Here is a 16,039-nt window from a genome sequence, read left to right as displayed (position 1 = left end):
ATCAATCCATCATCCAATATCACAATCAGATAAAAGCGGATTTATACATTGTACATTATACATTGTACCTTTATGGTTTATTTTTGCTGGTAGAAGACAGAAAGAGAAAAAAAGGTGAGTGTGTGGGAAATAATTAAGACCTTAATGGAAAAATTATGTTAGGCTTTACAATTGAAATAATATTTTGACCTTACAGTATAAAATTGAAATAAAGACAAAATATGTACTTTTACCTGATTAAAAAAAAAGTCTCTATGTTTACAGAATCTCAAATAAAAGTGCTCTGCAGACCAATTTCTTTTCCCTGAAGATCATAATAGGCTTAACAGCAAACTGTTCCCTTTGTCTTGGCTCCATCTTGTGGAAATGTTGTACATAGACTCCTTTTTTTCTCTTTTTAATCAAACAGACTTTGTGCCTATCCACAAAGTCTATCAAAAAAGTGTGTATATTTGGTATGTCTTGATTTTGTCATTTGGCTTTTTGTATTTTAGGTACAGGACTTTAAAAGCAGTTAAACAACATAAACTCTCTTTAAATTAAGACCCAGAGAAATTATAGTCATTTGTATCATTCACGAATGTCAGAACCTATTCCAAAAGTTATATTTCACAGTTTGCACTTGGTCATTACATACACTTGACTTAGTCATAGTTTACTATCTCAGTAATGTTGAATTGTTTTTAAGTTGAACTTACTGTGCATGTTTTTATTTTAGGCAGCAGATCTTCATCCATTTTTTTTTAATCTGAGTTATGGGTGCAGCACAGTACAGTTCTACAACTCTGTTTGTGTTATATGTGCTTAATGAGCTGACATCACTTTTTGGTTTTTGTTTACTGTTGTTATTGCTGCTCACTCAGCTGGAAATTTCCAATGCAGCCAGCAGCAGTGCTCTATGCCCGTCACAACCTATAGGCGGCAGTATGACGCAGTCAGCGGGATACCAGCAGCACTGCGAGCCCGAGGAAGAAGAAGAAGAAGAAGAAGACCAAAACACGGAAGAGACGGATTGTAAATATTATGGCGGGTAATTAGTAGATCTATGGTCGTGTGTGGCTGTTCCGTCCGCCAACAAACACTGACGAGAAAGAAGAAATGTATCGACTGGCGAGCCGTAGGTTACAGAGAAGATATTGTTGCGCAGCAACAACTAGTATTACGCTGGTTTAACCACAGCCACATGTTGAACTAATCCAGGAGCTTCCTCCAACTTTTGCTGAAGTTAGCTTTAGTATTTATCTAGTATTCTTACCTGCGTCATCAGCGAAACAGGCTGAATCACACAACCCAAGAAGCCAAACAACAACTCGATGACACTTACCTCCAGTCGTCGATCCACCTGCCACGCCGCTGAGTGTTGAGCGTCCAGTTGACCCGCACACCATGTCCGTCAACGGCAAAGTCCTCCCGCACACCCCGCTGGCCGTCGACTTCTGGCAGGTGCGGAAGTGTCCCGGCACCCGGCTGTTCTTCCTGTCCCACATGCACAGCGACCACACGGTGGGGTTGACCTCGACCTGGAGCAACCGGCCCATCTACTGCTCACTGACCTCCGCCACGCTGCTCAAACTCAGGCTGCAGGTGAGGCGGCGTCACTGACGTCAAACACGTGCGCGGATGTGGTGAAAACTGCACCAGGTCTCAAATCCGAGTGAATGACATGTGATTTGTCGCTGCCTCATCCAGGACAGTGTACTGAACAGTTTTATGTGTATCTATGGGTACCTGTGTTTCAATACTTCTCAATGAGTTTTTGTATATTTTGATTCATGGAGCAGCCAGTCAGAATGCACCACGGTTTAGAATATTCCTTATATATATATATATATATATAAAATGTACATATATAAAATGTACAAGTGGACGACAAATGAAGTATCCAAGTGAGATGTGTGGCCACAGAGAGCCGTTGAGTTGAGATTTGGTGACTGTGAGGATCATAGTATATGATTCACATAATTTTCATCCAATTGTTCAGTCACCTTTCATGCGTGTATTGACTGCATGAGTTCCCTTCTGCTGATCAGTTCTATTTCCGCTCAGGTGAAAGAACAGTGGATCCATCCGTTGGAGCTGGGTGAGCCATACCTGCTGCCACTGGATGACATCGGCAAGGAGAGGCTGACGGTCACCCTGATAGATGCCAACCACTGTCCAGGGGCTGTGATGTTTCTCTTCGAAGGCTACTTCGGTTCTATACTGTACACTGGTCAGTGTCCGAATGCTCTGTAAAAACTCTTTACTGCTTCATCTAGGATGTAGGAAATACTAGTTTACTCGTGTTGTTGTTTTTTTCCCTTTCTTTTGCTTTCCAACATTATATTTAGTGTCATATGATGGAAACATATGCACAGGTTCTATATTGACTGCAGTACTGCAGGAATAAAAAAGTCAGCATTGACACCCTCTTCATTGCAGGTGACTTCAGATATAGTCCCGCGATGCTGCGTGAGCCGTGTCTGAGGACCAACACCACTATTGATGTCCTGTACCTGGACAACACCAACTGTGACCCCAACCGCACCCTCCCCTCCAGGAAGCAAGCCACTCAACAAATCAAAGAAATCATCCGCAGTCACCCAAACCACAATGTCGTCATTGGTAAGTTTGTACAGACCTCTCCTCTGACACAGTTTTCATTTTTCAGATACCAGCAAATGTATAAAAGATGGATTTGATCATGGGTCAAGCTAACCTTAGGTTGATGGTGGTGAAATTATTAGTGATAATTCCAAATAGTTGCAGCCTTATGTGATTTGAAAATTGAAATATTAGTTGTACTTTTGAAAATAATTGATAAGAACATAATTTAAACGTAATAATGTCATCTATTTGCCATTGTTATTTAGCTGACTTTGTGGTGCATTGCAGGTTTGTATGCACTGGGAAAGGAGTCCCTGCTGGTCGACCTGGCAATGGAGTTTAAAACCTGGATTGAGGTGAGTTTTGAGAGGATGGAGACTCTCAGAGCTCTGGAGCTGCCTGATGTTTTCACCACTGACCCAGGAGCCGGTCGTATCCGAGTTGTGGACCAGTCGGAAATCCGTTCCGCCACTTTGCACCAGTGGAACAAAGAACAACCTACTTTGGGCATCTTGCCCACCAGCAGGCCCCTGGTCTCCTTCCACCCTAATGTCCATGTGGTGCCCTACTCCGACCATTCTTCTTATCAAGAGCTGGAAGATTTTGTCTTTGCGCTTAAGCCTACCTCCCTTGTGCCCATTGTAGGAAATGGCGTACCTGGAAGTCTCTCTGCCTTACAGCCCAGCAAAAAACGCCATGAAATCTTGGTGCCAGAGTCAGTCCGAAACTACATGTTGAAACAGCCTCAGATCCAGCTCAGCTCATCAGCATACACCCGTCTTCACAGCAGACACTCTCGACCTCTTGCCCCCAAAGGGGTGGTATTTGAGTCTCCCGTAAAGGGAACCCCAAGTGAATGCAAAGATTTCTGTGTCTGTGGACCAGCATGCCTGGAAGAGGACGCTTCTGAAGAAGAGATGGACACAGAAAGTACTGAAAGGGACTCTGACTGTATACTAATCGACGTTCGCAAGAAACTCAGCCCTGACAAAAACAGCAGAGCGGCTGGAGACATGTGGAGCCTCAACATCGGTCAGAGAGTCTGTGAAGAAATAGCGATGGCAGCATCAGTGCCACTCAGTCAACATACCCAGAGCAACACCAAGGCCTGCTTGAAGCCTGTCAGGACCAAGAGAAGGCCTTTTGAAACTAAGGCCAGAATAAACAGTAAAACAGTATCAGGGGAAACTTACATTAGTCAGCTAAACAGCAGAATGTCACATGGCGATAACATGAGTCAGCACAATAGATGTGGAAATGATCTGGACAACAGCAGGACATTATTGCAGAACAGCCCCAGTAATAATTCCTGCACTTTCTGTCCCCCCTCGAATGAGGAGCTTGAAAACAGAATCTTGGAGAATCTCACCTTCAATGAGGAGGACTTTAAGCCCTCGGTCCTCCTGCGGCACGGCTTTGTGCTACACTACGCTACATGATGCAAAAGAGGATGACCTCGATCAATAATGTGACCCGAAATTTTTGTCTTGCTTTTCTGTGCGTTAACATAAATACTAATAAACCACCAGGACAATTTTTTTGCCCTTACTTAACATAATGTCCTGCTTCATATAATTTTCTTTGTGGTGCCTCTATTTGTCTGGGTTTACCATGGGGGTTATGTCATCTCCTGAGAATTTTTGTGTTTCTCCCGGCCCTGAGAACCAGCTGTCTTGAAACGTTTGTCTATTGTTTGTTTTTTTTGTCCTTCATTTATGAGAAGGTGAAAATAAGAGTCGGAGTTCTTTGAAGGATCAGTAGATAGAGACGTTTTTACTGATGCAAAGAGCTATGAGCCAAAATCTGAATTGATTTTCAGCCTAAAGCTAATATAAAGCGCGAAAATAATTTTTGCCAGATCATCCTTTTTTTCACACCCCTTTTGGAATTTTTATTGAAAAATTCATTATCAAAAGTTTTGTGTCAAGAGAACGTTGCTGCACTTGTACTTTATTACGGATAAAACAAACGAATGCTTCTTGTGATTGTCTGTTGTCCTTTGGAAATGTACGCCCCATCATAGTTTTGAGAAGATGCTGTGAAGAATGAGGGTTTTTTTTTTCTAATATATTATTTAACAACTATGGCAATGTTCTTTTCTGTGTTAGTCCTCCACTGAAGTAAAACGAAACACTCTGCTCAGCAGATTCAAACTTTTTTGCTCGTGCCCCTTTTTTTTCAAACAATTGGTTATATTTATTAACAATGACATTTCAATTTGATAAACGCTGTGATAAAGTGTGTGTATTTAATAAGCGTATTTCTTCTGACTGTATTCGTACTACAGCTCAATGCTTGTTTCTATAGTGGACTCATGTACATGTTTTGATTAGAGGTGACAAAACCCAGCAGCTTGACTTCCATCTGAGGAAATGTTTTTGTTGTGCAAGTAATACATGTCGCTGTAATATCTATGTTGTATGCAGTCTCCGTGTGCCCGCTGTTTCCTCAGTAAATTGCACCACAGTAAGTCTGCACCACAGAGACGTATACATGTTAAGTAAAAGGGTCACAGCTGTCTGGTGTTGCAGTATTGTTATCTGTCCATAAGATGGCAGTAGTTTGTTACAAACGTCAACAGACGCTTTATTTCTTACTTCTTGTTGAATTTGGCTTTTAGGTTTCTGCAGCATGTATCATTTTAATGAACAAAAAAATAAACAAACCTAAACATAGATATTTAAAATCACCTTTATTTGGTAGCGAATGGTATGCTGCACAGGGATGACTCAGCTTTCAACTAAATCCCATTAAAACATGAAAATACCCTCAAAGCTGCCCTCAGGGATTAATAGCCTTGTTAATGTCTAAAAGGGACACTCATTGCTTATGTTACAACAATATCTCTTCATCACCATGAGCAGTGTAATTGCTCGAGACAGTACAGTCGATACAGCTGTAAAGTCATTTTTTGGTTGGCCCTGATCCTAGCATTCCCCATTGGGCTGCACTTTGGAAAAGTTGTCTCTGTGTGAGGTTCAGAATCCTCGGCAGTGTCATGCTGGGACAAGCGTATAGTCTCCATCAGTAGGTCGTCTGATTGACGTGAGCTGCCAACGGGAGTCTCCCCTTGTGCTCATAAAGGATGAATGATCGGCTCCTGCGTGTGGGAGGAGGGAGATCTGGGATTAGCAATCAGCTACGGGCTCACAGTCCACTGTGCGCAGACGAATACTGATGACCAGCAGCGGAGCAAGTTCACCGATGCAAAAAAATACTAATACCACACTAAAAAACTTACACTGTAGAAAAATGTAGATTATGACGGGAATGCTGTTATTTGTTATATCATTCGATTATTATTATTACTGATATGTTCACGTGTAAGCAGCATTTTACTATTGGAGCGGCTCAAGGTGGAGCTCATTTGAAACCAATTTATATAGGACTCAGCTTCTTAATGTATTAATTGTTTTCTTTGTAAAAAAAAAAGGACATGATCTACAGAATTTTCAAAATAGTTATTAGACTTTCTCAATCGGTTAATCAACTTATCATTTTAGCTCTATTGCCTTGCTGTACTTGTATAAACTGATGTGTAGTTAAATCTGCAGCAAATCATCCCATTTTATAAACTGTATATTTTTGTGTGTAAATATTTCAGCCTTTCAAATAAAAAAGTGCCGTAAAAGTTAAGGTGAAAATTGTGAAGTATTAAGTGGCATGAAAATAAATACTCAAAATATAAACTTAAGTATTGTGTTTGGGCCCCTGTGATAACCCACACATGACCAGAATATATCCTGCTTTGTTGGGGCTTTGGATTGTTTTGTTTCGCTGATTTTGCGGCTTAGATTATAGTCAGTTGTAATCTTTCTTGAAAGCGGTGGAGGGAGGACTCTTGTTCTCCTTAGACTGGCTGAGTTGTAATCGGGAGGGAAGACAACGTTCAAGACTGGATTTGCATTAAGTTTCCTGCATATTTTATACAAGCTCGTCCCAGATGCTATTTTAAGGTCGTACGCTTGCATTACAAAAACAGAAAACATTTTGTGACAAAAAAATAAATAATAATAATTTGGGAGGAGAAAAAAAATCCTTTTTCTTTTTTTTTTAAGACTTAGAGAGAATACAAGGCTCTCGCAGTGGTCCAGGAAATGAAAGGAAATGGAGTGTCACATACCCCTACAAGCATCACAGCAGGGTAGAAGGGCTAAAGTAATGGATTCCTCACACACACCATTACTTCAAAGTGGAAATCATGAGGATGCTGCGACCTTCAAGGCCAAGCCCTTTTACCTGGAGTAAAACTGCTTATAGGATTTTATATTTGCAATTCTCTCAACTCTCCCTCCAAGTTTATTTCCATTTAGGATTCTGATCTGACAACAAAGACAACAGTTGCCTCATCATTTATCTATGTAGATAAATTACAACTTAAAACATACAAAAAATAGCTGGGAAAGGTGTATGCCAACAAAATTCACCCAGGAAGCCACAGTGTCTCTTTTTTCTTGTGCTGTAAAAAAGACACAAGAGAAGGATCCAGCAGTGTAATTTATAGCACTGTTCTAACAAGAGCTCTCAATACATTCTTCAATTGTAGCTGGGGACAAAAAAAATCCAGTTTCCCCCAAGGCCCACAAATAAAAAAGGTTAACGCACATGAGGGCTAGCACACCAAACTTCTGCTCTGAGTATCGAAGCACTAAATCACAAGGAGTCCAGGATCCTTATTGGAGATTGAATATTTTTATTGCAGATTCACTGTTGCTGTAGCAAAGTGAAGCTCCTTGACTCTGTGAACGGGGCAGCAGCAGGGTTTCTTCATATCATATTTGTGGTTTGAGTTGTTAAATGTTAAAAGGACTGTATTTGACAGTATGTTTGTTTTTGTAATCAATTTTGTATCACAAATATATTTTTAAAAAAAGGATAATAATATGTTGAATCATTGTGAAACAACAAGATTTTTTAAATATCATATTGTCAAGATCATGTTTTATCACGTTTGTATTTCAGCGGGGCGGCGTGGTGGAGCAGTGGTTAGCACCGTCTTGGGTTACTCCAGCGAATGTGAGTGTTCATGGTTGTTTGTCTCTGTACGTTGGCCCTGTGATGGGCTGTTGACCTGTCCAGGATGTAGCCCGCCTCTTGCACATGTCTTGACATGATCAGGAACAAAAACAGTTGAGTGTCTGTTGTCATGTTTCATTGCAGAAAATAACTTCAAATTTCATAAGTATTCTGATAGTCTGCTCTTAAACCTGCAATTTCCAACCTTTTTGGGCCAACGTGCTCTTGCAGTCCTACTAGGTGGACTCAAATACCTCATCACAGAGGGATGTGTGGCCTTCAAAGAATCATTCAATAGTATTTCACCACTGACAAAACATTGCTTTTTCCATTGGACGTTAAAAGAATATATATCTTTTACTTTTAGTTATATACCGTAACAGTCAAAAGTTTGGACACGCTTTCCCATTCAAACTTTTGACTGGTGTTGTATCTGTGTAGACGGACTCAAGTATGACTCAGGGTCAGTGTGAGACTGAAGGATATCCTTATGTGAACTAGCTGGAAGGTCACAGGGTAATTGTGGCAATACTTTTACCTTTACAGGCATATAAATATAAAGGAAAATAAAAAATGTGTGTAAAAAAAAAAGTAATATGTGAAACATTTACTAAAACCCACCATGCAAGGTCTCATTGAATCTACTGTGTATACAGTGACAAAAATATAAAAACAGGAGTCCATCATCATAAAGATCAGCACCAACACTTCTGTAATCATACTTTCACTCCACCTTAACACAAATATAATGAATAAGCACATATTTTATAGTTTATATAGAATTATCTATATCTGTTATAAGTTCAGCTAATCTTTCCAGGTAACCTCTGATAACTGCAGTCTCCAGTCTTTAAGTACCAGTGGTACCCCCCCACACACACACCACCTGTTATGTTACCAACTTGTACATTTGAGTTGATTTTAAATTGAATATTATGGGACTGGGACAAACTTTGGTTCAAAACGAGAACTCTTGAGGTCTCTCTTATCAGTACAAACCACTGTGCCACCATGATTCTCCTTTGGCAACTGCAGAAGCACGACTGAAGTACAAATACCCCTTTGTAACCTTACTATACACAGTGAAAGTACAGTATATGTGGCTTTTCAGCACCACGGACAGCACCAAGTGAAGGCCACTACCATTAATCTTCCCTGAACAGAAATTCTACCTAAATTGATTATAACTCGGGCCAATTCTTTTTCATCCTGCTTTCTGGGGAGTAAGGTGGGTTTACTAAATATTTTGCCAACGTTCAAATAAATGCATTTTCCACAAGGTTAGGTTTTGAAGGTTTAGAGAAACATTCATCCATGATGCAGGAGGAGTCCAACCAGCATCACAGCTCTGCTGTTAAACCAAACCCATCGACTTGACAGACCGCTTGACTCGACACAGCTGAAACAATGACTCTTCCCGGAGGCAAAAGCGATGAGGAACAGGGCGGCGCTTTAACTCGGGGCCCCAAGAGAAAACGTGATTTCATATTTCATTTCAAATTTGACGTCTCAAAATGCTGAGTGTGTCCGTTCTCAGCCGCTCTTCAAACACAACACCTTACCGACAGAGCTGTGTGGGAGAGGAGAGGCAGCCCGCAGCTTATTATTGTGAGCAGTGCAAGTCCTTCAGCCAGCTGGGGAAGACAATAATAAAGCCATTGGTTTCTGCACTTTGTAGTGATTCCTCTCTGTCCCTTTCTTCGAGGCTGTCGTACAGAGTTGGGACGATGAAGCTGAGCCGTGTCAAACCCACACAGCAGCAGAGGCTGTTATCTTTTTGCTCACAGTCCACTGCTATTTCTGCCAATGTTTTTGTGTGGGAGTGTACTACACACACACACACACACACACACACACACGCACACACACGGCAATGTTATGTGTTTGTGTATCCTCGGAGGGGGTGACACAAGGATGAGCAGGAGTAAGAGGGATGAGAGTTATCACAGCAGTCACCACACAACTCTGTTGACTGGAGAGAAGACAGAAAAAGAAGGATTTTGGGAGCAGAGATAGTAAAAAAAAACAATAAAGAAAGTACTTGAGAAATGTAGCTGTACTACAAGATAATTTCTCATGATCATCAATACAAACCGGCGGATATGGAGACATATCAGCGGAGTTAACACTTCATCATCAAATGTTGTTCAGGGTTTTCTGCATGTTTCCAGCCGGCAGCCTATCTACAGTCCAACTCATTCATCACATTCTTTCACATCAAAAGAGACACAATCAGGGGGCCATGAATTCACCAAGACCCCCTTTTCTCTGTTTGCTCTTCGTCCATGAGCAGTCATTCATCACCCCCTCTTTGCTAATATCCCTCAAGACCAAACGAGGGAGACTCTGGTTTGCACAGGCCCAGATCCAGCTCCTTGTGGATGACTGACAGGACAGTGCTTCCCTCCGAAGGGGGATCCACATTCCCCTCCTCGTCCTACTTCTCTCCTGATGCCCCTCCCCACCACACTCGTCCTCCCTCCTCTGCGCTCTCTAATCTCCTTTTTCGCCTCGCCCCAGCCGCCCGCCCCCTCCCTCTGTCCCTCTCCACCTGCCAGCTTTTCTTCCCTCCCCTCTCTCGTCTGTGAAGTCACCACTCAGTTTTTCTTCCCTTCATCATCTCCTGCCTCCCATGTATTTTCTTTTAACAGCCTCTTCTTCTCCTTCTCCTCCCGCCACAGAGATTAGAGGCCTGGCTCAGAGTCACTGAAGGTAATCTAACGTGTACAGTAAATGCATGCAGAGGGCGCAGCGGAGAGAGCAGTAGGAAGTATTACGTGAGCCCAAACTGCCAACCTACTTCTCCTTTCCTGGAGATCTCCAAAGCCTGTTGCAGCGTGACAGGGCTGGTCAAACCAGGCATTGTGTGCACTTTTCAGTTTGCTGCTAAATGGCACACATCAACCAGGGAACAGTTTCTAAGCACTGAAATGGTTTACAGCTGCTGGCAGCATCAGCACTCGGAGATGTAACAGGCATTTGATTCCCGTGAGATCGAGTCAGTGTGAGTGCCTTACAGTTCTATGAGACTGTAGTAAAATGATTAGAGCGGGAAGGTATAGTCATTTCTATTTTTGCCAAAGGGAGCATAATCATATCCCCCTCTTTGTCTTCATCGTAATTTTGACAATAATAAACACAAGGTGACTGTCAGGGAGCGATCGTGGTCATGCATTAAAAAACTCCAACTTGGACCGAAAAGTGAAACGAAAAGCTGTTTTTTCGTTATTCAAGTCCAATGATGATTATTTTTTCAATTTAACTGGTCTGTTCAAAATCAGAAACAGTGGGAAATATCAATCTCACTTCCCTAAAACCAAGAGAACACACAGTACAAACTTCTTGATCTGTCCAAATACCATAATAGAGATAAGAAAACAAATAAATTTTTATATTTGGGTATTTTTGCTTGCTCGAATATGAATATTTATTGGTAATTTACTGAATTATTTGATCATCAGAATTGTTGCAGATTAGTTTTCCCTCGAGTGAATAATCAATGAATCAACTGTGTGTTTCACCTCTGCAGAAAATTTGAACTGTTGTTATTCAGCTAAATAGACTCTGACTGGGTTATTTACTTTCTTTTTTTTGTGCTGTGCAGTTTTGTTCTGGCATGTGCAATTACATCAAATCACTAAAATACGCCTGACATTTTCAATTCCAGTGTTGTTTTTGCCCATAATGGGAATGTATTATTATGGGGAACAGGCTGTTCCAGCATGCAGACAACAGTAAATAAGCCTCAGTCAGCCAGGATGTAATGATATTCAGCACATCGGACTCCCTCCTGGGAAGTCTGCACTCTTGTCCTGTGGATATTCTTTTGTATTTTATTTGTTGATGTTATTATTATGCATGGTCAGTTCATTAACTGGTGCTTTGTTATTTAAAATGTCAATTTTCATCCATTCAAGGCAGAAGATGTAAGATTTTTTTACATAATCATAGGTTATATTCAATTTTATATCAAATATAACAAACACATATAAATAAGTGTCCTTTAGTTTATAAGTACAATTAAAAGGTTAACAAACATATTTCTTTTTTGTTCCAGTGAATTTAATATATTAATTAAGATGATTCACTATGGTTATTTTCTATGTGGACAGCTCTCCCGGTTGACAAATCTCCCGCAAATTATCTCATATGGGCGGTAATGGGAAACCACCCACCGCTTTACTCTGGTTCCATTACAGGGCACTGAAAACACACTCGTTCATATAATATCATTCTTTATTGTGACATAATGAAGATTTATAGCCAATGCGAGGTTGGCTAGTGAATCGTAGTGGCGGCGAGTCCATTGGTGCTGCTGAGCGAGACCTGCTCATTGTGAGCAGCAGAGCGGAAAGGTTACAGAATAAAGGCTGCTACACAGTACAGTACAGTAGAGAAAGCTCCTCCCCACTAACTCAAAAACCAAATCTGAAAAAAAATTAAATAACGGATAAATGTTTTCAATTAAGCTATGCCCTACGAATTGGTGGATGTTGTTCTGCCCACCATCAGACTCAACTTGCTGCTAGAGAACCTGGAGGCTGCTTTCAACAGAGCACCAGGAAAAGATCTGGTTCCTGACGTCGTCCAGGTCAAAGCCGAAGCCAAGCCTGATCTCACATTAGTGTAGGAGTGGTGGGAGATCCATCTGTGTGTTTATTTCATTTAATAATCTGTGTAAACACATTTAAGTTATGATGGGAATCAAGTTTCTACATAAATTTCTTTTATTTATCATTGGCTCTATTATCCAGTGTGAACCATGGGTTTCTGACCTGAGCAGCAGCAACACGAGTCCCCCTCCATGGAGTCCAGACACCGGTGGTGATGGTGGTTGATGAGTCGCTGACACTGATGAAGGCAGAGGAGTGATGAATCTGATGAGTTTGTGAAGTCTGGGCTCTGATGGGGAGGTGGAGGACGGGCATGAGAGCAGCATGAAAAAACTAAGGCAAAAAGAGAGAAATCACATTCATAAAGACAGCAGCGAGATGAGAGGCTAACAAGACAGGTGTGTTGCAAGGCTATTGGATAGACAAGACCAGCTGATGAACAGCTGATCACTGAAATGACAGCAAGAAACTGAGTGTGCACGTGTGTTAGGGGAAAAGAGGCAGAATGGATGGAATTATTAAACTACGACCAAAGCAAAAGAATAGTCTTCCTGACTGAACTCTCGTCTGTTGGATAATTAGGACGCTGGGTTAGTTTTAATTTAGCAAAAAGACTGAAAAAAGGTAACAAAGAGTCTCTGATGGTTTCAAGAGGACCTCAGGAAGACATGGCACCTAGTCAAGAAATAGTTCAGCACATATTCTCTTCTACTTCCGTTTTTTGTACAGATGAAATACACCAGATATAAAGTGTTAATCATTGAGCTTTAAAGATATTAAGAGGTTTCCAGTCTTTATGATAAGCTAAGCATTTTATTGCTTGTAAAGATATGAGAGCGGTATCAATGTTCTCATCTGGGTCGTTAAGTGAATGAGTGTTTCTCAAAATGTTGAACTAGTCCTTTAAATGTCTTCGCCGTGTACAGGCCTTTGGTACAGACAGATAGGGAGGGTGGTTTTTCATGATATATGTTGGTTCATGAAATGTTGCCTGCCAGAACTCCAGATTAATTGGTATAATTCATCCTGAGCAACAATCTCTTGAGGCGTATTTTTTTTTAAATTTTTGCATATTATACATGGGCAATGTTACATATAAGTAAGGTATAATTCTATGTCATTAGCTGTTGAATTTCTTCCTGTCTTCCTGTCGGTGGTGATTGTTCAGGCGGTTGGTGGGTGAGCAAAAGGAAGCTGTTGGTTCTGTCTTAAGCAGGTAATTTGCAGCTCCAGCTGCTGTCTCCCTCTTCCCAGGTGGACAACTTGATTCGTCAGCAGTGCATCTTATTAGGGGGAGAAAAACACATTTCTGAGGGGCACACATTCGAAGAGAGGATTTCGCTCACTGCTGATTGGACACCAGTCTCTCTAGGGGATGAACGTGTAGATACAAATCCACGATCTTGTTAAAAAAAAGAAGAAGAAGCCTGCAATAAAAATCTCATGACTGCAGCTTTTCTAATGTATGATGTATGACAGAGAAAGTAAGAGGAAATGTAGATCAGAAATCTGGGCTTAAAGAGGAACTCCATCGATTTTAAACATCAAAGTCTGCTTACGGGTCTTGAGGAGTACAACTGCAAATCAGGAAGAAAAAAAAGACATTTAATGAAGGCTTGAGAGGCTCCAGAGGGAGCGGCAGGAAGACTGCAGAGTGGTCGAGACTACAAGTTTTTAGAGAAATAATTCTGAGGATGTGGAGTTAGAGAGGAGTGAGCTCCCCAGTCCTATGTTGCCTGTCATTCACCTCAAGGCTAAATCAGCTGCAACTGGCATAAAACACCAGACTCTCTGGCCAAACTGTCACCGTTCAGGTTGCACTGTGGATAATGTAGGCAAGAAGCAAGAAAAATGTAATGACACCGAATAGAATTAGAACGACAATGCAGGGTTTTGTGTGGAGACAGGAAGGTTTTCTTTTTTCGCAGTACACCATCTTCAGTGGTATTTGGTTTTCAACACTTTATAATGAATTCCAGCTCATTGTTTAGCAGCCCGTACCCACAACTTTATGGATTGGGTTCACTCTCACTGCTCTCATTCTGTCATTTTTTTTCTGGATGCAGCAGTCAGAGAAAAAAATGTAAAAACCCACTTTACGCTGCCTGAACAGCACCAAACAGCAGACAGATATTTCCAGAGGTTTCCCTCAGGAGTTGGTGGAGACCAAAACAGAGCTGAAAGTAAAGTGAATATTGGACTCATGTTCATCAGAAACACGACTCTCATAAATAACATATTGTTTTGTACCTGCTGAATGTGTAAATAAGCTAATATAAATAAGTATGCTGGTGCTAACACATTCACCATTTGGTTTAGATTCCAAAGGTTGGGAGTAGATAAGGGAAATGAATGTTTTCCCTGACTTTAATCGGAACCTCTTTGCTCTGCCTATATGTATCTAATGCTTAAGTTAGTAATCTGATCTCTCATCATTTCTCATAGTGATAAAACACACATGCATGCACACGCACACACAGAAAAAATGTTTTTGCATTCTGCCAAAGTTATCAATATTTTATTAATCTTCAGTTAAGGCAATCCATTACGAAGCATTTCACAAACCACAGTATAACGAAAATATCATGTCCAACACCTGGTTTGGAAATTATTCAGCATGCAAGTCAGAGACCAAGAGAGGTATGTGAATAACCTGGGATAAAACAGGAGCAGTGGCGAGAAGAATCCATACAGTATGTGTCTCATAGGAACAGAATGGAAAGAACCCAGAGATACAACATGCGAGAAGTGGCTGACATCTCCAAATAACATCTGAAGTTAACAAACAAAGCACATGGCAGATGCACTAATCGGGTGAAATGAAGGCAGACTATCAAACTTCCAGCCAATTTGGCACAAACATGCACATTGTCTAAAGAGGCAAAGGTCATCTGAACACAACTGGCACTGAATAGTCTTTATAATGGGCTTATGTACATAATTAGAGTTCAGCCTTAAGGAAAATTCAAACTAAAGGGAAAATCAAAACCATTTCCACCAAGAGAAAATAAATAATTGTATTGTTGGAAAGACATATTTTGGACTGAAAAATGTCTTTCATAATAGTTTAATGTTTCACAGTTGCATAAGTGTCATTACTGTGCTCATTTCATATTTATTAATTTCCACTGAGGGTAGCAGTTTTTTCGAGGGTAATGGTATTTTAAGTAACCGTCCTCAGGGGATAAAATGTATTTTGATTCTTTATTCTTTCTCTTTCTCTATTCTTTATTCTTCTTGTAACCTTGTTGTAGAGCAGCCAAAAAAAGCCTTCTTGTACTACTTTAAATGATTTTTGGATAGTTTTATTTCCCAAAATGTGTGCACACAACATACGACCCAACCTATACCTTATATGTTATTATCATTTTCTTTTTTTCCTCACAGTCTTTTACAATCATACTTAGCATATGAGCTGCATGACGCTGACTTACCGTGCATCACGCCTGCTAAATGACAAACTTTCCCAAGTTATGTTTTTCTGAGTAATGAATACCTTGTAATTGTTTTGAAATTAAAAAAAATTGAAGTGAAGATAATAAAAATCACTTTGAAAAGTAGAATTAATTTTAGATTACTTGCAAAATAAACATATCACTTAATATTGAATATTTATTCAAGATAGTATAATTCTTAATACTTATTTAAATATATTTAATTACAAATGTATTTAGTGTATAATAATTATTTCTTTTTGGCTTGAATGGCTTTCTGTAGAGGTATACTGGTATTTAAGTGTTATGTCACGAAACAAAACTTGATGGCCTCATATGGCAGCTGATTAAACGCTCCTTTGTCTTCTGAGGGAGACATGACATCACTGA

General features: G+C 40.4%; 1 protein-coding gene across 2 annotated transcripts; it reads left to right on the top strand.

Annotated features, from left to right (window-relative positions):
• Positions 1 to 969: 969 nt before the first annotated feature.
• On the top strand, positions 970 to 6,222 carry dclre1b (DNA cross-link repair 1B). 2 transcript variants are annotated; one of them, XM_035644055.2, is made up of 4 exons: positions 970 to 1,584; positions 2,047 to 2,212; positions 2,422 to 2,604; positions 2,875 to 6,222. In XM_035644055.2, the coding sequence occupies exons 1-4, from the start codon at positions 1,387 to 1,389 to the stop codon at positions 4,023 to 4,025; spliced, it is 1,698 nt and encodes a 565-aa protein (XP_035499948.1). In that variant the 5' UTR covers positions 970 to 1,386; the 3' UTR covers positions 4,026 to 6,222. The 2 variants fall into 2 exon arrangements, with proteins under 2 accessions (XP_035499948.1, XP_035499949.1); XM_035644056.2 differs by having other exon boundaries at positions 1,458 to 1,584; positions 2,031 to 2,212.
• Positions 6,223 to 16,039: the final 9,817 nt, after the last annotated feature.

This window comes from Scophthalmus maximus, chromosome 3, assembly GCF_022379125.1.
Source record: "Scophthalmus maximus strain ysfricsl-2021 chromosome 3, ASM2237912v1, whole genome shotgun sequence".
In the NCBI taxonomy this organism is placed as follows: Eukaryota; Metazoa; Chordata; class Actinopteri; order Pleuronectiformes; family Scophthalmidae; genus Scophthalmus; species Scophthalmus maximus.
This window is presented reverse-complemented; position numbering and strand designations above follow the sequence as displayed.